At 39.2% G+C, this 24,236-nt stretch overlaps 1 protein-coding gene across 4 annotated transcripts in view; it reads right to left on the bottom strand.

Annotated features, from left to right (window-relative positions):
* Positions 1–24,236, bottom strand: part of ephb2b (eph receptor B2b) — a 133,105-nt gene that overhangs the window by 75,992 nt on the left and 32,877 nt on the right. For all 4 annotated transcript variants that reach the window (XM_086149984.1, XM_086149985.1, XM_086149987.1 and 1 more), the window contains exon 2: positions 8,026–8,105. In XM_086149984.1, the coding sequence (XP_086006110.1) occupies positions 8,026–8,105 (80 nt within the window). The remainder of the gene's footprint in view (positions 1–8,025; positions 8,106–24,236) is intronic.

Raw genomic sequence — 24,236 nt, 5'->3', positions numbered from 1 at the left:
CATCCGCAGGCAATTATCACGCAGGAACTACTGTCCGCTAATCCCAATTTATATTTGTTCTTTTGAATTAAACTGACGTTTTAATCCTAATTATGATCTAAGAATGTGCAGAGAAGTTTTCCATCATGGCCGTACTGTGTTAGTGAGATGTTTGTTAGTACAATAATAGACCTGGATTTCAGTCCAAAATCAAGCACTGAAACCAGAAACAAATTCTTGACATAAAGAATGGCGGCGTGACTGATGGTCTGCGCAGTCAAGGGCAGAACAACCACCAAAGAGGGTGGGTAGCTTGATATTCCAGCTTTCCTACGCCTCTGCTGGGGCTGATAACATTGGACACCAGTCACATCGCAGTCAAATGGAGCTGTAACATTCTTCCTATATGTAATTCTATACTCTGACAAAATAATTGCTATGTGAATTGAATGCAAAATATAGTTAATACCAACTATACATAATCACATTTTTCCTTTTCATATTTTTTTTTTAACTTAGACAGCAGAAGAGAGTTGCCTGAATCATGTACCCTACATGAGTCTGACCAATACATGAACCTTTTGTAAATATGTCAGTGAATGTGTTCACTTATATAACAACAAATTAACATTTTCTATTTAAACTATATGACAAGTTTGTTCTTCCTCCATTCCCCAGCAAATTTCCACCTAGAAGAGTACAGTTTCGATGATTGGTCTGAATTTGATAGTGATGGCATTGCGATCTGTCAGATTCAAACCAAGTGTTTAAAACCATGTAATTTTTAGATTCATAAAGAGTTATATTGACATGTCTTTTAAAAGAATATCTACTTGATTTTGATTTTGAAATTAGGCACCATTTTTGGTATTTCATTCTAAAATGCAGCTGGCTGTAAATACTTTTCATCAGCATTGAATAATAAAAAAATTACTTGATTTGACAAAATGCAAATATTGTTATGATATAAATGAACTTGAACAATATAAAAAATCCTGGCATTTTGTATCAAGAAAACTTGAAATTCATGAGCTGTAATTCATATTGCTCAGAGTACTTGCACATAACACATAAAGGATAATATCTGAAAGATTTAATTCAACATAAACATATCAGTTACAAGCCCTGCAAAAATGCAGCTATACAACAAAGCCTGAATCATCAAGCAAATATAACCAGATTTGTTGGCACCAAAATGACAGCCATGACTCTTCATCAGCAAGAGGTCAATACTCTTAGGATGAAGAACAACTGGATGCTCATTACAATGATTTAGGGTAATCAAATGAGAGCAAAGGTGGTACTTAGACCGAAAGAGTTACAGATGCCAAAACAATCTAATTATGATAACAGGCAGGATGTGAACTCAGAAGTAACTTCTTATTTATTATAGTTATAATTAATCAAAAATAAATATGATAGAAGAAGCCCAGTATTCCATACTGGCTGTGTCTCATATTTCATGTGCACAATGGACCTATGAGACACCCTCAACAAGCGATAATTGATCAGGATCTGGAAGCAAAGCCATCAAGCAGCCATGTGAACACACCGATATAAAGATATGAAGTTCCCATTGTTTTGAGCTATTTATCACATTGGCCCGCTGTGCCGTTTCAATTCCACTGGACTTGCCTCGCAATCTGGAAGCTGCCTTACATATCAAGTGTTTCATCACTGACAGGAATAAATCAATTATTCACACAAAGCGCGAAAACCCAGTTGAAAAAAAAAGAAAAAATCTCCAGGCAGAGCAGCTCTCTCTTTGGCAGCCATGGGGAAATCTTTCAGCACAGGACGGTGTTCCCTGGAGGGACGGAGGACAAATGACACCCACTCTCTGCGTTCAATTACTATGAGAGGCCATGGGAGCTGAATTCTGCAGGAGACCTAGTTGCATGTAGGAGACACACACACACACACACAGATGCGCACACACACGCAGACATAAGCAGAACTGTCTGCTGCAGTCAACTCCAATTACCATTGTCCACTACTAATGCACAACATGTGAAACTAGAAAAACAATTCCATATTTTGCCACACACACACACACACACACACACACACACACACACACACACACACACACACACACACACACACACACACACACACACACACACACACACCGCAAAATTACATGTAGATTATGTTTTCGTATTCCTCCTGCATAATTCCAAAAGTATGATTTCACAGGCTTCATTTTGCGAATTGCCGCAAATTAGTGGACACTTTAAACTCTGGTTAGTCCAATGTAAAGAAATATGTCCTACAAATTATTTGTGAAGATGACAAAAAAAAAGGCAAAAACCCTGTCCGCCATACGTTCCTGAAAATATAGTTTCTCAGTGAACCTCAACATGAAATGAATGAGATTATCCTTAAATCTCCACTGTGGTTTGTGTGTGCTGATAAGTGACACACAACAATAACCTGTCCCACACACCTCCTCATTATGTTCTCCGCTGAAGCAGGAGGCCCGAGTTTTCCTTCCATATTAGCTGTGAGTGCTGCCTACAGCTGAACGACGGTTTCTAAATGGCTGCTGTTGTCGGTACTTCATCGTAGCGGTGAGGAGGAGGAGGCGGAGGAGGTCAAAAGGTCAGAGTTGATGTTCACACAGTTCTCAGCTCCACTTGAGAAGAAAACGCATTGAGCACTTAACCCTGCTCTGCTCGCTCGCATGAGCTCCGTGTCATATTCTGTTAGCTGCTTGCTGAATCGAGATCCATGAGCAGTTCTACGTGACTCTTAGAGAAAGAAAGCCCAATTTCTGCAAAAATGAGGGCTGCGTACATTAGTGCAAAGTAACACTCATCACAGCTTCATCTAAGAGGCAGTGGGTAAGATTTTAAATAGAAACCACAAATTTCAGAGGTCTGTATAAAATTGTTAAAACACAATGTGAAAACACACACACACACACACATATACACACACAAACATATATATATATAAATATGTATTTACGTATACACACGCACAAACACATATATAAATATATATATATATATACATATATGTGTATATATACATATACGCACGTATGTATATACATATATATACACACATATATATGCGCAAACACATATATATAAATATACAAATATACATTTACAGATCCATATATATACACACATATACACACACATATATATAAACACATATATATATATATGTATATACATATACATATATAAACTATATAAAATCATTGCTACATAACTTATATACATTCATTAGGGGCAGCGTGGTGCAGGAGCTAGAGCAACCGAACATTCCTGGTCCAAATCCTGTCTCGTCAAACTGTTGTTTAGCAAGATACTGAACCTCTAACTGCTACCCCGGTTCTGGTCCACAGCATGCCTACTGCTCATGGTTCTTCCATGATGGGTGAATTGCAGAGAACAAATTTCCCTACGGGGGATTAATAAAGGATAAATGATTATTATAACTAATTTATATTGATTAGGCAATTATAATTTTCATAATTTATTTAATTTATTTTTAAAGAAATGTATTTAAATGTATTTATATATCATTAAATGTCTTTATTTGTTTAGTTAGTTAGTTATTAAGTAACAATAATAATAATAATAATTGCTAGTATTTACCTATTTTTTATTTGTTTACTTTTTTATTTGTTTTATTTGTCTGTTTTTAATATATTGATATCATTTTCATAGCTCAATCAGTTTAAAGGCAACTTATTCTGACGTGGCTCTTGGGTGTTTTTTGATAACTCTCAAAAATGTCAAGTTTAATCCTCGAGGAAAAAAAAGGAATTCACAAAACAGCAAAAGCTTTGTACTAAATTGCCAAGAATTTTTCAGATGATTTGAGTGATTTATTGCTGTATTTTCCAGCCATATTTGGAGCGCGCCTTATATATTCTTCCTGTCACTGTAAATGAAGTATAAATATGTAAACTTGTTTTCCAATGACACTTTGTGTTTTTTTTTCCCACCAAACACACTGTCAACACAAGTTATAGCGTGAGATTTGACTTGGCGCCTGATAAGTGACTTTCACTGGCAAAATCTCCAAACATCACAGCAGACAGTACTTTGAGATCAATTCAAGTTTGGTAAATTTTACATCAGTTCCCAATTTTTCAGGATCTTGATATTGTACAACAGAGACGGCATGGTTGTCTGGCTATGGGACAACATAATTTTAACTGTCATTTTTAATAATTTATAAAAAAAAAAAAAAAAAAAAAAAAAAAAAAAAGAACGCCCTGCCTGAACAAAGAGGGGAATAAAACTTGATTCATACAATCTGAGATGTGTTATTTACTTTGTTTGTATATATTCTTCAATGAAAATCAGGCACAGGAACCTGCATGGGAGGTGGACTTTACAAGTGCATTGTAAAATGTGATAAGAAGAAAAAAAAAGAAAAAGAAAAATCAAATCAAATATCCTGTAGTAAAACAGTGTGGAGCGACAGCAACTGCCATAACATTACTGACTTAATATCACACTGTTACTTGTTTGTGTTTCCATTGTGCGGCAGAGTATCCCGTGTCGAGTTAGGATACATTTCATGAAGCTCACAGAGCAGTGAAAGCCAACTGCTGATGCGGCGCTCTGCTGGATCTTACTGATCCACCGGCTAAGCCCGTGAAGCCGAGCATATATGTGTGTAAGACAATAGCTTCTGTAAAGCACCTCTTGCTGTTATATTGAGAGGCAGGGCGGGCTCTGTTTCTCCACCTGTCGCCCCGGGGCCATGGGGGACAAGCCATCCACATCGCTCTCACTCTTTACCCTCCAATAGACGTGTCGTCATAAAAACGCCAATGCCCACGCGGATAAGGTCGGCCTATACCTGACCAAATCCAAGGGGCTTAGAAACTTGTTCGCGTTCGATTGCAAGCGAGGGATATTTGGTAATTGCATACGAGGGCTATATGAATGGAGCGATATCCCAAGGCGGCCTGTGTAAAATTGATCGAAAATGAATATCCATACATAGTCAGAAGTCTGTTAATGGGTAATAATATATATCATGATAATCTGGTATGGGGAAAAAGTGCATCTTAAATTCACAACATGAATAAGGTATTAGAGGGAGTAGATTAAATCCAATGTCAAACATTTATATAGAGAATCATTAAAAAGGATCACTATTCTTTCAGTGATAAAACATAAATATAAATAATAACCTTTATCTTTAATTTCGTTTTCTAAATTTCTGTGATTGAATGATTCTTCGGTAACACTTTTCTGAAAAAGTAAATATAATAATAATTAAATCAAGAAAGCTATTGACATAAAAAATGACAGTGATTTATCTGTGACAGCTTTTTTCAATCATACATTTTTAATACCTTACAAGAAATTATATAACCCATATTGGATGAACCATGAGCGGTTGGCAGCCACTTTTGTTGATGTTCTAAAAAAATGATATATGTCCTTACCAAACCCAATGAATCAAAGTTCAAAGAACTCCATGATTTGATAGAATTTGCATATACTATTCAATATATATCAGTATATTAGAACATCATGTGCAGGCATCCAGTGCAGAGGAAGAAGCTCGTCATGTATAGCAATGATGAGTTGTGGGACTGTTCTTTTTCTTCTTGATGTTAATATCCAAATTCAGACCTCACTTTGGCCAGAGTGTAAAGAAAAGCCTAAACTGACCTTTCCCTGATTTATTGACCTTTCCCTGATTTATTAAACTCTTCAACTCCGTAGCCTGTGTGAAGTTCCCACCAAGTATTCAGAGGTTTTATGAAATACGGGCAGAGGGATTGTTTGTCTGCGTCTGACGTTGTGTTGAGACGAGAGGAAGATATGATGTAAACTGTCCTGGGGGTTGGCGTGTGTGTTTGTGTGTGTGTGTGTGTGTGAGGAAGAGAAAGAGAGACAGAGACAAGAGAGAGAGAGCTCTGTGTCTGCAGATTGAATCCAGAGCTGGCCAAAGAAAGGGAAACCAGGCTTCTCTGTGCCTTTGTATTGATTGTTGGAATTAGCAGAAGAGACAACAGGCCCTCAGGTCAGGAAAGATGAAGCCCCCCCCCCCAAAATAAAAAACATTTCTGAGCATCTTTGAAGTTGTATCATGGAACTGTTGAAGAGCAGCTCGCTACGCCTTTGTCTCCTTTTTTTTTCGGCAACCCAAAAAAAGGCCGCGCATGATAGAGTATAATTCGAACCATCTTTAATACAAACCACAGAAGCATAAATAATTGAATGAAATCTGGTGGTTTTTTTGAAATGCACCAGCAAATAAGTCTACAACATGTTTTCTCTTTTTTGGACCCATTCTAAGAAGTCTAAGTCTAAATTTTGTGGTGGGGAAAAAGTGAAGGAGACTGCGACTATGGCTGGCTTTAAGTGAGCCTGTCTTGCATGTGGCGAGAAGGAATCAATGTGCTGGCAAACCCAGCGGAAAAACTGTGAATCAAATGGCATCAAGGCCCCATACAGCCCTGCACACACTGGAAGGTGGAGCTTTAAGTTAGTTTTGTGATGAGTCACTCATTCTATGTCTGCCATGAATTTGAGAGTTCAATTCAGGTGAAGATGAAAAGAACTCACAAGTCCCAGTGAGTCTTTTAGGGGTTGGAGCCGAATAATCATAAATGCATTTAAAAAATAGGGCGCTTCAATATAAAGCAATGTTAATGCTTTAAAACATAGTGTTTTTTGATTTTTTTTTTTACATCTTACTTCTAGCTTATTTTTTACAGATTTTTGTATGTGTTATGAGCAAGCACTTGCTAAAATATAAAACGAAGATTTTAAGATCTACGGTCAATCTACGTTCCCACTCTCAGCTGTGGTCACGGGCTGTGGGTAGAGAACGAAAGAAGGAGATTGCGGATACAAGCGTCCAAAATTAGTTTCCTCTGCAGGGTGGCCGGACTCTCCCTGGGCGACAGGGTGAGGAGCTCGGTCATCTGGGAGGAGCTCGGAGTAGAGACGCTGCTCCTCCGCGTAGTGAGGAGTCAGATGAGGCGGCTCGGGCATCTGGTCAGGATGCCTCCTGGACGCCTCCCAGGGGAGGTATTCCGGGCATGTCCATCTGGGAGGAGACCACGGGGAACACCCAGGACACGCTGGAGAGACTATGTCTCCAGGCTGGCCTGGGAACGCCTTGGAGTCCCCCCAGAGGAGCTGGACCATGTGGTGGGGGAGAGGGAGGTCTGAGCCTCACTGCTCCGGCTGCTGCCCCGGCAACCCGACTCCAGATAAGCGGGAGAAGATGGATAGATGGATGGATTTGGAGAATTAGTATAATATGGTGCTATGATCACTATTTTGTTTTTGGGTAATTTTTCATAACTTTTCAGATCCATTTCCTGCATTTTTTTGTATTACTTTTACTCCATTTCAGAAATTAAGATTTAAATTGTGCATAACTATCAAAGATGTCTCAGATGGATCTGGTCTAAGTGAATATTTAAATATGGGATTAAAAATATTGAAATGAGGAAATGCATTTAGAGATTATGATTCTAATTCAAAAGGTCTCTACAAAAGTCTTGCTCATTATGTGATACTTTTTGACAAATTTTTATTGTTTTATTGCTGATTTCTGGTAGAGTTTTGAAAAATGTCCAGTAACTTCTTGTTATTTTACGGTGATTCAGAGAGGGGATCATTTGCTGGACAGTAACAGTAAAAATTTAGGAATATTGTTTTTGGAATAGATTAATATGGTTGCATATGCTTACAGCCGGCAAGTATAAACATATACTAGTGTGTATAGCCAAAAAATTGTATTACTTGAGTGGCGTTTCACTGCCAATATTCTTTTCACCACTTGTTTTGTTTAATTAGATGATTTAGCTCACTCTGGGGAGCCTGAGGCTCAAGGCTCGCTCTTTGACCTAAGAGTGACAAACCAAAACACTGGCACTCACCAGACGTAGCTTCACTTTATCATCATACAAAGGAAAGGACAGCACACTTAACGTCCAGCATGCTGGAAACACGCTGATTAGCAGTCTAATATAGATATGCAACAATTGCTTAAATAATTTAATCAGACTGCGTGTCAGGAGTCAAGCGTGCTACTTACACTGTTTTCACTGGTTCCAGACACAGGGTAGACCGTCCAGCCCAGCTCTGCTGTGGCTGTGGTGGAGTCCATGAGTGTCTCTGTGGAAACAAGGAGACACGGTGGTCAGACAGTCTCCCAACAACATGGAAATGGCATCACAGCTAAATGGAAACCACTTGATTATTAGAAACATTCAGAGAAAGTACACTTTCAGCAAAAGGGTAAAATACTTTGCCAAAATATGATTTAAATCCTCTCTGACAAACAGAGACCAAAGTATTAATCAACGACCATCACTTTATGCATGTGAGGCGACAGATTTTGATTCATTGATATGTATCGAGTATCACCGAACTCAGACACCCTGTCCTGGACTTTTTACAAAAAAAAAAAAAACTTATGGTGCATCACTTTACTGACGACATCCCGGATCCCTTTTTTTTTTCCCCTTCAATAAATCCAATAAGTTATAGGAAAATTCCATGACTGAGCAGTTAGTACAAAGAAGACACCTTTAAAAATCTGAAAATCGTTGGCTTGGAGAGTGGGCAATAATTTTCAGCCTATCAATCACAAACATCAAAAACGATGACAAGTCTGTAATTGTATAAAATGACATGTAGACAGAGGGGAAGATTCTTAAAGCTCAATTAGATAACAAAACTCAACATTTGTTTCAGAAGTAGCAGAAAAAAACAAGTAATAGACCTGTAATTTTTTTCTTTTCTATATAAATTGCTTTATTGAGCATGCAATCAAAATTAGACAGAAAACGCTTGAAAACTTACATGAAATTACCATACAATGCCTTTTTTTCTGTTTTTTGAAACAGCTCAATGTCTCGATAGCAACTTAGTTTTCTGATTACTTCCTGGAAACTGATCCAAATTTCACTCTGGATTTTTAAGACTTGCAAGCCTAGGCTTGTAAACAATTACACGTCAGCTGATCGCCTGAGACCGCATGGATTCCTGGTCAAGACCAGAGGGTAACGTGGATGTCAGGATTGTAAATCTTTTGAACTCCTCACCAGAGAAACTTAGAGGAGATTTGGCCAAAAACTGCAGGAATGGGAATAACTTCAGGGCAAAGGGGATGCTATTTCAGACATGTGCCAGCACATGCCCATTCACCACAGGATTTTGTTACCACTTCCATCTCAAAGAAAGAAGGTCCTTGTTTCGATTCTGACGGGGAGCCGTTCGGTGTCGAATTTGCTTGTTCTCCCCGTGTCTACGTGGGCTTCCCTCAAGTTCTCATGATTCTTCTCAAAACCCGAAAAAAAATAAATCATGCAATAGGTCAATTCAGGAGACCCTGAATTCCTCAGACGTGTGAATGAAAGAGTGAATGGTTGTGTGTCTCTGTATGTGGCCTTGTGATCAACTGGTAACTGGTCCAAGGTGTACCCTGCCCAATGACAGCCTGGACAGGTTCCAGTCTGACAGCAGAATTAGCAGTATAGAGACTGAATGGGTAAAATAATGAATTTGACAAAATAAGAAAATGAAAGTAAACTTTTTTTCATATTGGGAAGTGCTGCACAATGATCACATAGACCTTGCCACTAGCAGGCATATAATAGTTCCTCTATAGGGACAACAAGTGAAGTAAATGAAGTACAGCAGGTTACAATTTCCAAATTATATAATATGATAAAAATTTACTTTTATCGATTGTTTCTTTTAAAAATGTGTTTTTTGTGTATGTATATGTCCTTGACTGTCAAGTAAGTGAAAAGTATTACTATCAATTCTTATAAGAGCTTAATACTCTTATTGGGCCTAGGGGTCACAGAAGAATGTTAAATAGTCTCCTCTCTTATGAATGTTATAGGAATGAAAAAGATAAATTAAGTGCATTTATTTTAGCTAATTTTACTTTTATCTTACTTTTATCTTATTTTTATCAAAAATATCTTGCTTTTGTTTTTGATGTTGCAGAGTTATTAAAACTGATACATTTATTGTTGTTTTGTTTGATCAGAGAAAATTCAACACGTACAAAAACAATGTCAGAGCCAAGTGTTGTTACTGAAGCATTAGACCTGTTTTGATAACAGTTGACAAAGTGAATAATAAAACATTTTTGTTAAAGCTCTGGCACACAAGAATATAAGAATGCATAAGTAAATGTAACATTTGAATTTTAAGGAGCTGGACTTGTGTTTAAAAAAAAAAAAAATCAGGTATTCATTCATTTATTGTAATTTCTTCCATTTTAATTGATAATTTAAGGAAAAGAAATATATACAGAATGATGACAAAGTAAAGGCCACTTGCAGGCCTCCTTTTGGGGGATTTGCTGTGGCTATGAATGCCAGAATGTAAAAGATTCAGTCATCACCCAAACAGATGGTCTAAGCTGTCATAAATTTGACTTTGTGGGGAAAACAAGCCAAAGAAGCAAATCTCAGCGGTGCAGCGGAGGGGCCACCGTACATGCCATGGATTAGCCGGTGAAAAAAAAACACCTCCAGTAATTGGGGTCAAAGAGAACGGTCATCGCGTGTGTCGCAAGGTCGGTGGCGTTACATTCCGCAGCTCAACCCAGCTGTCCGTCATTCACTTCCCCTCTTGTCTCTTCCCCGGGGTTTTCTTTCCCATCCCTGATTCTGCCTTTCCCTCCTGGTGTAGGAGGCCAGCTCCTGTGAATTTCCCCCGCTGAGATCAATCAGTTTCCGTGTTGAACTTCATAGATGATGAAGACGTTTGGCTCCTCAAACTCACATTAGGATTTAGACTCTTGGATAAACTGCTATCAAACTGTCCGAGACACTGGAAGATATCCTGCAGAGCTGGCCTGCAGTGTGTCTGTGATAATTCTACACTGAAAAGTCATTCTATTTCTCAGTCATTTAATTTGACTTCTACATTGTAGGAAACTGCCAGGTGAAAAGCGGTAATGAGACATTTTTAAAATGTCAGAAAAGTTATGAAATTTATAAAAGAATGCACAGATGGTATCAGGAAAAAAATATCTGAAGAGATAGATAAGAGGTACATTTAAAACAAATGTAGAAATAAAGAGGAACAAAAGAAAAAATACCTCATTTAATTGGAAAAATTATAAAATCAGAAACTAACACTTAGCCAGAAGTCAGAGAAATTGTTTTGTTTGTTTTTTAATTTAAATAATCTGTTCAAATTTCTGTCGATTTATACAGTATCAGAATATGAGGCACTGAGAAGCGTCTTATGCGCACTGAGGCAAAAGTTTTGGTAAAGTTTCTATTTTAGACTACTGTGCATACCAATGATGATGACAGGACTTCTGTCACAATATTTCCTATTTCTGCCAACAGTCCTTCATTAGTTCGAAGAAATGCCAAGGGTTCAATTGAAATAGATGTTTGCATAAATAAAACAGAACCCATAAAATCAAGTTACATACAAAAGTTTTGTGAAATGCATTATAGGAGTTACGTCAAGAACATGAAGACGGAAGATCTTCATGTTACATCTTAGGATTGCCTGAAGGTTTTAGTTTAATGCTGCACCCTATACTTAACTCTGCACAAGCGAGCTGGTATTTTAGATATTCGCAGTTTTTTTATAAGCCCCGGTTTCCTCTGATTTATATTCCAGCGAAAGTCAAAGCCTTTTAATTAACAGGCGTGTCGGTTTATTTTCAGGTTCTTTGGCTGCCTTTCCGACATCTCGCAGGCACAACACCGGGATCCACATCCCATTCAGTTATAACAAAAGTGAGAATCGTATAATTAGGCTGATGAGGCTGCAATTGAGCTGCTACTGATAACCTTGCGTGTCACTCGGAGCCTGAAAAAAAAAAAAAACAACATGGATGTAAGGTGGCGAAATGGTAATTATCCCCCTTAATGATAAAGGATAATTAGTGGAGGAGTGGTGAGAATAATGAGGCCTCTCTGCAGTGGTTTCGGGAGCGTTGTGAGGGAAAAGGCACACAAAATTCCCTGGGAACGTTAGCAGAGGCTGAATGAGACCCTGCAACAACCCAGATCTCCCGTATGTCCCCTCCTACATGTTTCTAGTTATCTAATTCCAAAAGAAAATTGTCCAGTTTTTCCCCTTTCCTCACCTGTTCCTATTCCTTCTCTCATCCCACTCCTTTCCTTTTTCCCTTCCACTATCAGCGGCCAACATGCCGGACAATTTGACCCTAAGCCCCGAAAGACTCAACCACCTTTCTTCAGCCCCAGGAAGCTGAAACCGATTTATTACCTCCTTTCAGCAGCGCAGCGCTGCCGGCCGCCGTCTCCCTCCCAGCCTGAACCCCCAGCTGTTGCAGAGCATGGCTGCTCAGCACGAAACACAGGCTATTAACCAGCAGGAGGACGGGGCGAAGAATCCATCAGCTTCAGATTCCATTTTTTTTTGAGTATTTGAAATATCGTTACTCCTGGGTGGATCGAACTGATTGATCTGGCTGCTACAAAGAAGACAATACAGAGTAGAACATGTATGTAGTATCAGTAGATGGTATTTTATCTGATTTCTGCCTCTGCGAAATAACTGAATAAAATTACCACGCTTATAAAATTAAATATTGTTGGAGGCGGAGAACCAATCAAATAATTACATGGATGGATGTAACTAAATATTTATTAGAGCAGCAACAGTAAAGTTTACAGCAGAGTCAATATTAATACCATCCCATTAAAAACAAAGCTTCAGAGTCGAAGCAATGAATAAATGTTTCTTGAATTCAAAGTGCTCAAGTTTAGAGGGAATGAAAAGGTTTTAATGATAGTTGTCCATAAAATTGAATCTCCCCAAGTTCTTTGTACCATGAAAAAAAAACATTATTACTGAAATACACAGGCTACCCTGAATTCAATCCAAATTTATTACATGGATGACAAAGCAGAAAAATTCTGTTTGTGTCCCTCAAAATTCAAGATGTATCCGGCATCCTCAAAAACCCAAAGAAAATCAGCTTACTGTCACATAAAACTTGATGCATCAGAAAATAACAAGAGCATTATTACTGTCTCCATGTCTGATCAAAGCAGCTGACCTTTGTCTTTATAACTTTATGTATTTGTGACTCAAAGAAACCCTTTTTCCCATTTTTATTGGCCACAACATGTGAGGAGGGCTGAGCTTCACCTCCTACGACCTGCCTCAGAAATACATCTGATGAGGTTAAAAAAAAATAAATCATTGCACTATTAACAACAAACCAGTAGATAAATAAATCTACCTCATCAAGCCAATTATCCTCTTCCATTATATTAATCAGGTATATAACTGGATGTTTGTGACACAGCGTTTCGCAACATGGCATATTTCAAAAGCAACTGCTCTTTTTGACAATAATTTATTTCAAAAGAAATATCTGGCAAATTACATAAAAGTCTTTGTTTGTCTGTTCCAAAGAGAGGCTGTTAAATGATGACGCCCTTATTTTACAAATGTAAGTGGAAATGCTAGTTCAGAAACCCCCTGCTTTCCCTCCATGCTTTATTGAAGAGGGCCTAGTGGTTTCCAGGCTGGTGGGATGCCCGATGCAATGTGGCTGTGACACGGCACAGTGAACGTCCACGATGCCTGACAGTGGCGTTAGGGAAACTTTAGTGCTCTGCTTCACTGCTCTCAGATCTAATGACAAACTGCAGCCCTTCAATTTCCTACTTGCTCTGCTAAGTGTCTTTACATCTTTTGTGTGGCAGTGAAGTGATGCATAAAAGTGTTTTAGTCATTCAAGTTCGTGGGAAAATGGCCTCTAAGCTGACGGTCAAAGGCAGACTTGATATTTCTCCATCTTCTTTTTTGGTAGCCTAAAACATACATGTTGGGACCTTTAAATATTTTCTGCAATTACAACGGTATTAACGGTGATACTGTGAAAAAATAATTCTTGGATGTGTTATGCATTGTTTCCATTTATAATCCTGATACCGTCAGCTTTTGATGGGACTATGAATATGCAATGAGAGCTCGGAATGAAGCCTGTGAGCCTCAGAGTGCTTCCTCTACCACTTCCTGAGACTAAGGAGGGAGTTTAGCGCAGAGAGAGAGACTGTCTGAAGTGACAGGCAAGGGGGAAGGGCAGGAGGTGTGGAGCACTAGTGGTTCAACACTTCTTTAAGAGAGGTCAGTGCTGCATCCTGGCTTTCTAAAATGAGAAACGATGCTCTCAGCAAATAAAGAGAGAAAAGAAAAAAGCAAACCAAAAAAAAAAAAAAAACACTGTTTTTGAAGCCGCGGCAAATACAGCTCATGAAATCGAACATCCCTCTCCTGGGGAAACCAAAGAAAGTAACTGACAAGCTCACGTTCCAATATTGGTAAAATATATTTAGAATCTCTCCCCAAGGTGGTAAAATAATGTGTATGCTGCAAACCAGACAGTTAGAGGGAGGATGGAAGTGTACATATCTTCACTCTCCTGACAGATCAGTTCGCAGATATAAGCAGGTATGTCCGCCAATGTAAACACTGCAAGCTATGCCTTCATTAATCGCCGACTATTTCCAAAGATGTGTAATCTGTGTTTGACTCAAAGTAATTTCACACCAAATTCATAATTCTGTAACGCTGGCTGAAGGTATAGAAACTCTTAGTTGTTTCTTTATCATTCCAAGGCAGGTCGTCAAATATATATCGGGGTGATGAACATCATCACACACAAAAGTGTCACCTTTGGCCTTGGTAAACTCTTGGTTGGCAGTTTTAATCACGCGCCAAAATACAACGTCCATGTAACATCACTTTTCAATTTTTTTTTGAAATTCATGGTTCTGATATTAACCTTCAGCTCAGATGCAAATGTGACATCTTAATGATGTTAAACTACCATCTTTTTCATGTTAGAGGGAGATTTGTCACAGCTGCTTTCTATTCATCAGTGTCATGGTTTGAAATTAACTTTGGAAAGGCAATTAAATATGGCTCTAACATCAGCAAATATCTGCCTTTTTGAAATACTTTCACTCCAACGTATCGGTATTGGCTTCAACATCAGATATTTGCCGCTCTCGTTTGACCACAGTTCTATTTTTTTTTCCCCTCCCATCTGTTTAACAATTGACCAATCAAAAACACGGAGATCAGGGTTTGTCAAACATTGAAACTCTGAGTGACACGTGGAAAGTTTCTTCGTTGCCACAATTCGTCCCTCAACTAAACTGCAGCTTTCCGTATTGTGAACCTTTTCTCCGAAGTGCAGCCCTCAAAACAAGTCCATGTAAGCTTGCGTGTAATTGAAATGTTAACTGTCTGTATCTTTTCTTTTTCGACTCGCTTTTTCTCAGCATGAAAAATCAAACATGACGAATGGTTTTGCAGCCTGTTGCGTCAGTACTAAGGAAATGCAAATTTAAATTGTTCGTGAGAGCAGAATCAAAGAGAACATACCAGAACACGTTCACAAACTAGCCTATATTTAAGAACGAGTTTAATGGGGGCATTTTGAAGAAGCAATTCACCTCCAAACCAGCATGAAGCAGCCTAAAGGAACAACTTCTTTTTATCTTTCTCCCCCGGCAGGGCTGCAACCTCAGCTCCGTATGGAGCAAACTCCTCATCCAATTTAACATCGACGTGATCCGCATGGTGCTTTCAGTTGCTGTGATAATATGTGTTAACAGCGCTGAAGAACAGTAACACATTAAACTTGTGAAGGCCTTCCAAAAGCTCCCTTTATCCTATGGCGTGTGCATTTCCTCTCATGTCTCCGCTCACCTGAAACCCCAGCTTTTTCATGACAAATGTGGGGAGAGTTTTCTTGCACTCTGCTATTGCAGAGTAATATGAGCTAGCCGTTCATTGTGCTAAAAACAAAACCCTAGCGGATCCGGCACGGAAATCTGCCCAGATTTAGGGGAAAAGCAAAGATATGCCCCCGAGGGAGCCAGTGCAAGTGGAGAGACATGATTCATAGCATTATTGATGGACAGGGCTACTGTACGGCCTGTTGGAAACAATAACAGTCTGTTTCATTGTAGCCGGTAGAGCTGGATGGTAGTTAGCTAAACTTATCTGTCATCGCAAGCCGGGCCCATTAAGGTAGAGTGCAGCTCCCACCACCGTCAAAATGACAGCGTATCCCTGTTTGTTAAACTGATTCTTAATCCCTCAATGAAACCAGGGCATTGTGGTTTGCGCTGCACTGGCCTACATTCCAATGGTACATTTTGTCTTTTATTTCAAGTCAAAGACAGACTGGCATGAAGCTTTTGGGCCTAAAATTGTGTCTTTGATTAGATACCAATCTGTTACAGAGACTACTGAAGGGCAAGGATTACCGTTGCGTCCTGAAAAAGGCATGCGTAAAGTTACTTGACGATGATGATGCTGGGTTTTTCTAAGGAGCCACAAGGTAGGAATTTAAGTTTGGCCCCACCTCATTAAGGCTGCAGTGTGGTGTATTCTCCAAGGCAGGAAAAGATGAGGGAGGAAGCTGGGCAGTTGGTTTTGGCAAAAGACAGAATGGGTTGAAATACGGTACCACACACACAAGTACTAAGGCAGAGAAAGTGGAGTACTCGCGTTGTTGACAGAATGATACAACATGGCATTCCCTCGGGTTCCGAGCAGGATGTACTACTATAATCCCAACACAGCTGAGATATGTTATCAGTCCATGCAACTTCACTTGTCAGCAACGCCAAAGCAGAAAATTCTACTTGATCTATGACTGAAAAGCTGTTGGATACTCTTGTACAACTAATACTGCCTTGATATTATTTTATGAGAATTTGATCGAGGCTTGTATTTGACTCGTTGTCCCTCATTATGGAAACCGGGGGTTGAGGAGACCTGACTATTACCTGGAAGTTTTGATTTAGATTTTCTATGGTAATGAGACATGGTCAGTCTAATAGCATTTCACTCTCAATTGTAGGATATACTGTATATAAGAGCACAGAAGAAAACAATGAAAAGAGACACTGTCTGTGAGGTCACCTCTCATTTGCTTTTTTCATATTTACCACAGACGGACACATTTTCATGGCTGTTTTAATTCCTTTCTGCTGAGTCCACATTACACCAGAAGCGAATATGACCATAATCTGCTTTGCCAAAACTTTGATGTTGGCCGCCTTTTCTCCCAGGAAAACTGTTGGAAAACTTTTGACATAGAGTATCCTGGTCCAACGAGACTAACTCAAAATGAACCTTCAGATTTAGTTCTAGATTTAGATTTTAATGTTCAGTTAAAACTGGCTGCAGTTGATGTTGGGTTTCGGCTTGGGCTTGACAATATGATGCACAACACAGTGCTTTGGTACCAATAAAGCTGGGTCACAATTCATGGCGATATAATGCTATGAATAGCATTGCTCAATTTACTCGACAATGTATTCTTCCTCTATAATGTAGCTTTTTTTTCACCCATTTTTTTTTAAACATAAAAGCTTGCAAAGGACTATGTGTTCGAGATAAATTATCACTCACTATTTTATTTGGAAAATGGCTGTATGCTAAAAAACAACTTTAGAACACATTGGTCCTAATATCATAATGGGATCCTGTAGCTGTGGAAGTCTGAGTGCTATGATTTGAAATCAGTGCAGGATTATCACGAATATTAATGAAGTAGAAATTACAGGGATGAATTGCCACATTGACAATAAAGCGGAGCCCCTTCTTACATAAATGTCAATCATGAGCTTAAACTCTGCCCTCTTTTTACTTTTACATTTTATTGTTTATTGCATAAGTTAAGTTAAAGGCAAGGATGATGCCATATATTGCACTAAATAAATTAAAAGGCGCTTCCCTGTTTCATCATCAAAGGCTGCAGGAAAACATGTTAAACTAGCAACTAAACGAGAACAAAGCTTTTTCATCACAACAGTAATCCATTAAAAGCTACAGGCTATTTTTTTGAAGTAATGGACACTGTCTTATCTCCCCGGTTATTAAAAAAAGAAAATACTCAATTGTCATGCCCGTCGTCTCAACATAAAGCTTTACTTTCTCTGCTTTGAGATGTGTTTTTGCTATTAACGGCACCTGTAGGTGTATCATTAGTCTGGCCTCACCATTAAAATGTAGTTAGCTCTGATTGACACCGTATTTCATGGAAGGCAGACATCAGTCCAACCAATAAATCAAGAGTGGGGAATGGTCACCTGGACAATTGCGGGGATTGTGAAAGAAACCTGGCGAATAACGCAGACCAGAGGATTTATAAGTGCATTTTCCATATTTCCTCAAATCCCTGACAACCTAGCGAGACCTGTTTAACAGATGAGTACAGTTAAAATCGTCAACTGGAAAAATCTGTAAAACGGGGTCCTGCTATTTAATAAGCAGAACCTGAAGAGAACATGGGTATGATTTTTCAAACTTTTTTTAACCTTTTTTTTTAAAGACCATACAAATCTCACTTTTCTGTTCATCCAATCATTGTAGGTGGAAATACCCACTGCAAAGTTAGACAGCATGAATTAGTGCTCGATCAAAGTGACAGCCTTCCAGACACCAACCACTAATGGAAACTAACCATTGCAATCCTCCCCACGCTATCGGTTAAAAGTGGTTGATTGGAAAGTGAATACAGCCCATGTGAGAAGATGAATGAATCCTCTACATCATCATTTTAAGCTCCCTGGATCCATAAGAGAGCTTTCATTCCCTCTGTCTTTTTTTTTTTTTTTCATTTCCCTCAGCCCCTATGATTTCCTCTCCATGGGTCTGCATGTGTTGCAGGTAATAACAGAGATATAACCCCTGCAGGATCACTGGAGCTATAAAACAGGCCGATAAGTCCAAAGACAAAATGTAACTCCTCTAACTAAAAGTATTCAAAGAGATGGGTGATAGCACAGGGACCGATCTCCAATCTTAATTTGTCCTACTTGAGCATCAGTATCTGAGACCAATTTTATTAACAGCACTGATACCAAGAGCCTCAGCTGGAGGCCATGTTTTTAGATGTGAGCTGATGCTTTAGTATGTATGTGTGCAAAAGTCCAGTGCGACTTCTCAGTCTGTCCATGTCTGGTTGATAAAAATAACACAGCCTCCCTCCGATATCTCCGTGAACTACATTCAGCAACAGAATGTGTGCCAAGTCGAGTCATAAAAGTTTGACAAACATGTGCGGTTTACAACCTATTCAATATCCTTTTAAAGGGCTTTTCATCATTTTGAAAGATCCTTTAAAAAGGGCAATATATTGTACACAGAAGTCGCTGCTCTTTATCAGTTTGCTATTGGGTGTCAGGGTTATCTGCTGACCTGTGAGGGCCGCAGGTCTGACGCAGTTTGTAAAAGACCTAAATCACGACCGGTCCCTACCTCTGCCCTCTTAGATGAGGTTTTTCAACTATTTGCATACTAGCATTTTGAGGCAGAAAGATTTTTCGGCATTTCGGTTTCACTGGTTCCCTGTAAAAATGGCAGATATGCCAGCTGGATATACTCCCAACCACAAGTCTCCAAACACACAGGGATTGGTTGGGTATTACCGCACTGGTTAACTGTGAATGTAAAATGCAGCCAGCCTTTATATGTCCTTATAATGTCCAATGAACCAATGCACTGCAGATGCACTGCAGAGTTTGGACATTTGCATGGAAATTTAGTTGAAAATCATGACTAAATTTACCTGAACACCAGTTTCTGAGTTTGATGCATGGGGAAAAATATGAACCACTCTTTCACCAGATTTGCTCCCAAAGTAAAATATTAGGGGCGACGGTAAAATGATCCACAGTCGCCCTTGTGTTTAGTGATGAATGTGACTCATGCTGGGGACTAAATATTTCATAATATATGGATAAATGTGTGGCAGCAAGCTGCGGCAAAATCATGTGTCTTTGTCTCAGGTTAAGTTATGGGTATGGAAGGTAATCAAGGATACAGCACGGCTTCCCTTGAGGTGCTTATTAAGATAATTTATTCTAAAATAATCTGCTTACAGGAAATCGATCCGTAATAGAATTTTAAAGCGACCATACTATTGAAACCTGCAAACGGTAAAAAATTCAAATGAGCTTCACTTTTTCTCGGTATGTCGAGTCTTTGACTAATGCATAGCCGTTCTTGTAACCATTTTCGATTGATGTCGAAGCAAAACATTATAAAGGCTACGTATAATAAATATGCGCAAGGATTATTTGTTTAATTTTCCGGAATTTCTTAGGAAAAACAGAAGGTCATTACTTTTGCTGGTGCTCCAGAGACTGCCCTAAGGGAATGACTAATTACTGAATCTGGAAGGCATTTATTTAATTGGTCATTTTGAAGACTGTAATTGCTGCTGTTTTTATTGGACTGAGGCATTCTGAATATTTTGTGCGCATGAATCGTCTTGCCGGATTATGAATGGCAACACTTCTGACTGGCAAAGTCATACAGGGAATATGTTGAAAGTGAAAACATCCAGCGGATCTGGGGAATCAAAATAGAAGGCAGAAATGGAAATCCCTAAATAACTCAAATAAGACGCTCAATCAAAAAGTGGATATCCACCCTCGCAATGACTGGTTTTCTGTTCTACTTCCAGGAACAACTCTTCCTGCGGATGCGTCATGCAGAGGAATGTGACCAGAGTTATTGATGTGTGAGCATGTTGCTGTGTCAAACGAGGGCAGTTGATCTCTGCCGGTTGATACGGCCCGTCTGCCAAGAAAGTCATCACATCCAGGTTGTTTTCTCTGCCAGGGCAGGTAATGAAGCTTCCCAACATACAGATGGCAAACTCCCCCACAAGCCTACAGAGATAGCGTTACTAGAGTGCTGTTGTTTTGATGAGTGAAACGCCAGATAAGAACCCTTAAATTACGAACGGGAATTGAAAAGCAGTGAGTTCAGAAGAAAGAGAAGATGCCGTGAGAAGCAGGGGAAATTGCAATAAACTAGTGCTGTTAAATAATGCGGTTCCCATCTGAAAGCAGCGGGCCGGATGTCAGACTGTAATAATTTGTATTAATGGCTAAATGCACCTACAGTATGTTTTACAGAACCTGCAGTCATAGAGGGAGGGTAAAAGATGAGTAATGATTTACTTCTTGGGACACCAAAGATGCTCTGTCTGGCATCTTTTTTGTCTAATTTATCCCTTCTTGTTTAATCTCTACCACCTGTCTCCTCTGTTCTGTCTCTACTCATTCCTCCCTACCTCCCTCCTGCCTTCTTTCCTTTTCCCTTTTACACCTCCTCTTACACTCCACTCCCATCACAAACCAACAAATTGCATCCTCTTGACCCCCCCTTAAATTTGCCCTGTTATGCTGTTGAAATGCCGCTTTTAGAGCTCTTACCATCCATATTCCCTGACCTGAGGAGGCAGTGCGGCACATTGCAGGTGTGACTATGATCACCGCATCATTTTTTTTTTTTTTACAAATTTACAGGAGAACAGGGTACATAAGGGAGGTACAGCATACTGGTGGATTCCTAGCCAGTGAGCTAACCTCCTTCCGCATTCTGTACTGGAAATTTTACAAGTTCGTGATTCCCCTCCAGGTCTGTGAAGCCAGGAGTGGGAGGCAGAGGAAAGCAGTACCACAATCATGTGCAGCGTGGTGCACTCCTGGGACTGTTCACTGTCCAATCACAGACAAATAGCAACAACAGACAACGGAATAACCCAAATATCGCTTACTGTACAGGCGTCTGTAAATCCCCAGCAATCAACATCTTGTTAATCACGGACTCGACAGCTGTGGAAAGTATCCTGGCGAACTATTAAGACACCTTTAGACCCTTCTGTTCACCCTCACACTTACATACACTGAGAGATACTGGATACCAGTAGAGCATAAACAGAGAGCTAATGGTTTCATGGTGGTCAGCTGCAATGAGAAGGACAGAAACCTAAGGTGCGGAGGGCTGGAAAAAAAGGAAAAGCAGAGAAAGGGAAAAGCAAACCAGGGCAGCTCTGCCTTCTATCCATTTCGGTTTAAAAAAAAAAAAATCCCTTTCATCTCGCAGTGTTACCAGTCATCTCAAATGAGGTCCAGCCAGTTAAAAATAAAAGTTTGTTGAAGTATTTATAATTAATTTCAAGTTTCCAGAAGGGAAAAAGCAAGTTCATCACTGGTTAGACAGAAGTGACTTGAATTCCTGAGGAAATAAGAACACAAAAAGATGGAAGGCAGATACTTGCTCAGAATTCAGTTGTATCCTTGATTAATTCCACATACCATTCACAAGCAGACTCACCACCTCTTACTTTAAATCATTTATTTACTTAATTTCTCATTTGAAGAAAATGAAATGCAGGAATTGAAGTGTAGTCATATATATCCCATAAAATAGTCTCCAGTGATAAAGCCACACAACAATAAATGTGTTACCTTCTTTATAGTCAAGAGTCAAATGAAAAATGTTTTTTTTTTTATTTGGGGTTTTAGTCTACACTTACTTTTTTTTTCTTTCTTTTTTCCAAGTGGGTGTTTAGCTTTTGGTCTATCTGTAATATTACAGGGCTCTCATAAGAATAAAAAAAAGAATAGTTGCTATTGTGAGATACTATCATAACATGTTTTTTTCCACTAGAAAAACTAAATGTATCTGGATAGATAAACAAGCAATAAATCTGCATGCTTTCCAGGATCACAAAGTTTTCTGCTTAATATCTCCTCTGCATAAGTCCCGAGTTGGTGCCTGTTGGATTTTAAGCTCTCCGTTTGTCTGTGTGTGTGTACGTGGATTCGACAGCTCTTTGGTTCCTTATCACCAGTGTAGAGACACGTTAATCAGATAGTATTGTTGTCTAGCACAGATTAAAAAATTACTAAAGCAACTGGTCAAATATCCTCCAGGGAGGTTAATATACAACAGGAAGAGTTAAGTATTAAGGTTATTTTTTTTATGCAGAGATTCTCCAGCTACAGAGAAACAACAACCCCACCATTGTACCACTTTCTTTGTACACACTGAACAAAGCTGTCCCATGTTCAAATATATGTACAGTGTTGGCTGCAAATACAACAGTCTGTCTTTTCAATGCCATGCTACACTTCCATCTATCTCTTTCACACAGACGTCAATTTGGTTCTCCCAACAACCTGTCACAAGTTTGTTTGTCTTGTTTTTTCTTGACTGCAGCATTTTCTTCAAATTGCTAGGTAAAAACAGCGAGTATCATATTCCCCCTGCTTTCAATAGCCGTGTAAATTGGGCATGCATGTGTAGGAGAAGCACTTTGTCAGGAACAGGAAGGTGTGGATCACACTTAACCAAATGTTTGCACTGCAACCTGCAAGGTAAAGAAACAGGGTCTGGCTCAACTTAAGTCCAGAGATGGTTTTTAGTTCCCTGTGGAATGCGAAGTCTCTCTTTGCTCTGAAACATTGGGCTGAGCGCCTGTTTGTTTTGTAGTCATTACAGCCACTTAGCCTGACAGAGCACTTTGTTTCCCTTATCTCCTCACCAGCTAAAGTGTTTCAGTGTTTGTTAGACCTTGAGTTTAACTCCTATCACTGTGTTTACTCGAAGCACAGATCAAAGACAGATTGTTTTTGAGCGTGTAGTCGTTTGAATTAAAAAAAAACAAAAACAAAAAAGGACTTTATGGTTTCAGTCCCTGTGAGGTACAGACAAAATGCAAATTTTGGCGTCAACGGTCTCCGTAAACAAGTGAGCAGAGGCATCCAGTGATATCACCCAACGTTCATGATCTGCAGAGGGAACGTGTGTCTGTCTGAATGATTTGCTTGGTGTGACTCAAAGTCAGGCCCAAACCTCATCAACATACCATGGCAACCGTCTGTCGTTATGGTAACAGGTCTGACAGGGTGCTGAGGTGTGATGGGCAGCATTTCAATGCTAGTATTGGATGCAAGGTCAAGATGACGCATCCTGTTCAGGTGTCACAAAGGAATCTTGTTATGATAAAATAAACCGATGTAAATACACATATCCCCACTTTTAATTAAATGCCACTTCAGTGTTTTTTTTTTCCTTTTCAGCACTATCAAGAAAATCTGAAAGTTCCCTTATTTGCTCTGTTTTTCAGCTTGGTTAAAACTGCAGGAGAGCCAAGGGGATGAAGATACATTACCGTGCTGTTGAGGAGGGGATGGGTTGCCTTGAAAAATATGAGCAACAGGCAATTTTTCCACATTTTTCCAATATTTAATTTGTATTACCATCATCATCATCATCATGAATCATGCATCATTTCAGATGGTTTTAATGTACGATCCTTGCATGTGGATGATTTATCACAAACTCATACCGACACGCCTCAATTCTTGCCATCGCCGTTATAGCGTGGCAGCACTGATGGCGTAAATCAAAACATACTCATGTTGACAGATTAACTCAAAGATCATAAGAGGA

This window comes from Fistularia commersonii, chromosome 7 (genome assembly GCF_037954325.1).
Source record: "Fistularia commersonii isolate RoL2024-O1a breed Wild chromosome 7, RoL_Fcom_v1.0, whole genome shotgun sequence".
In the NCBI taxonomy this organism is placed as follows: domain Eukaryota; kingdom Metazoa; phylum Chordata; class Actinopteri; order Syngnathiformes; family Fistulariidae; genus Fistularia; species Fistularia commersonii.
This window is presented reverse-complemented; position numbering and strand designations above follow the sequence as displayed.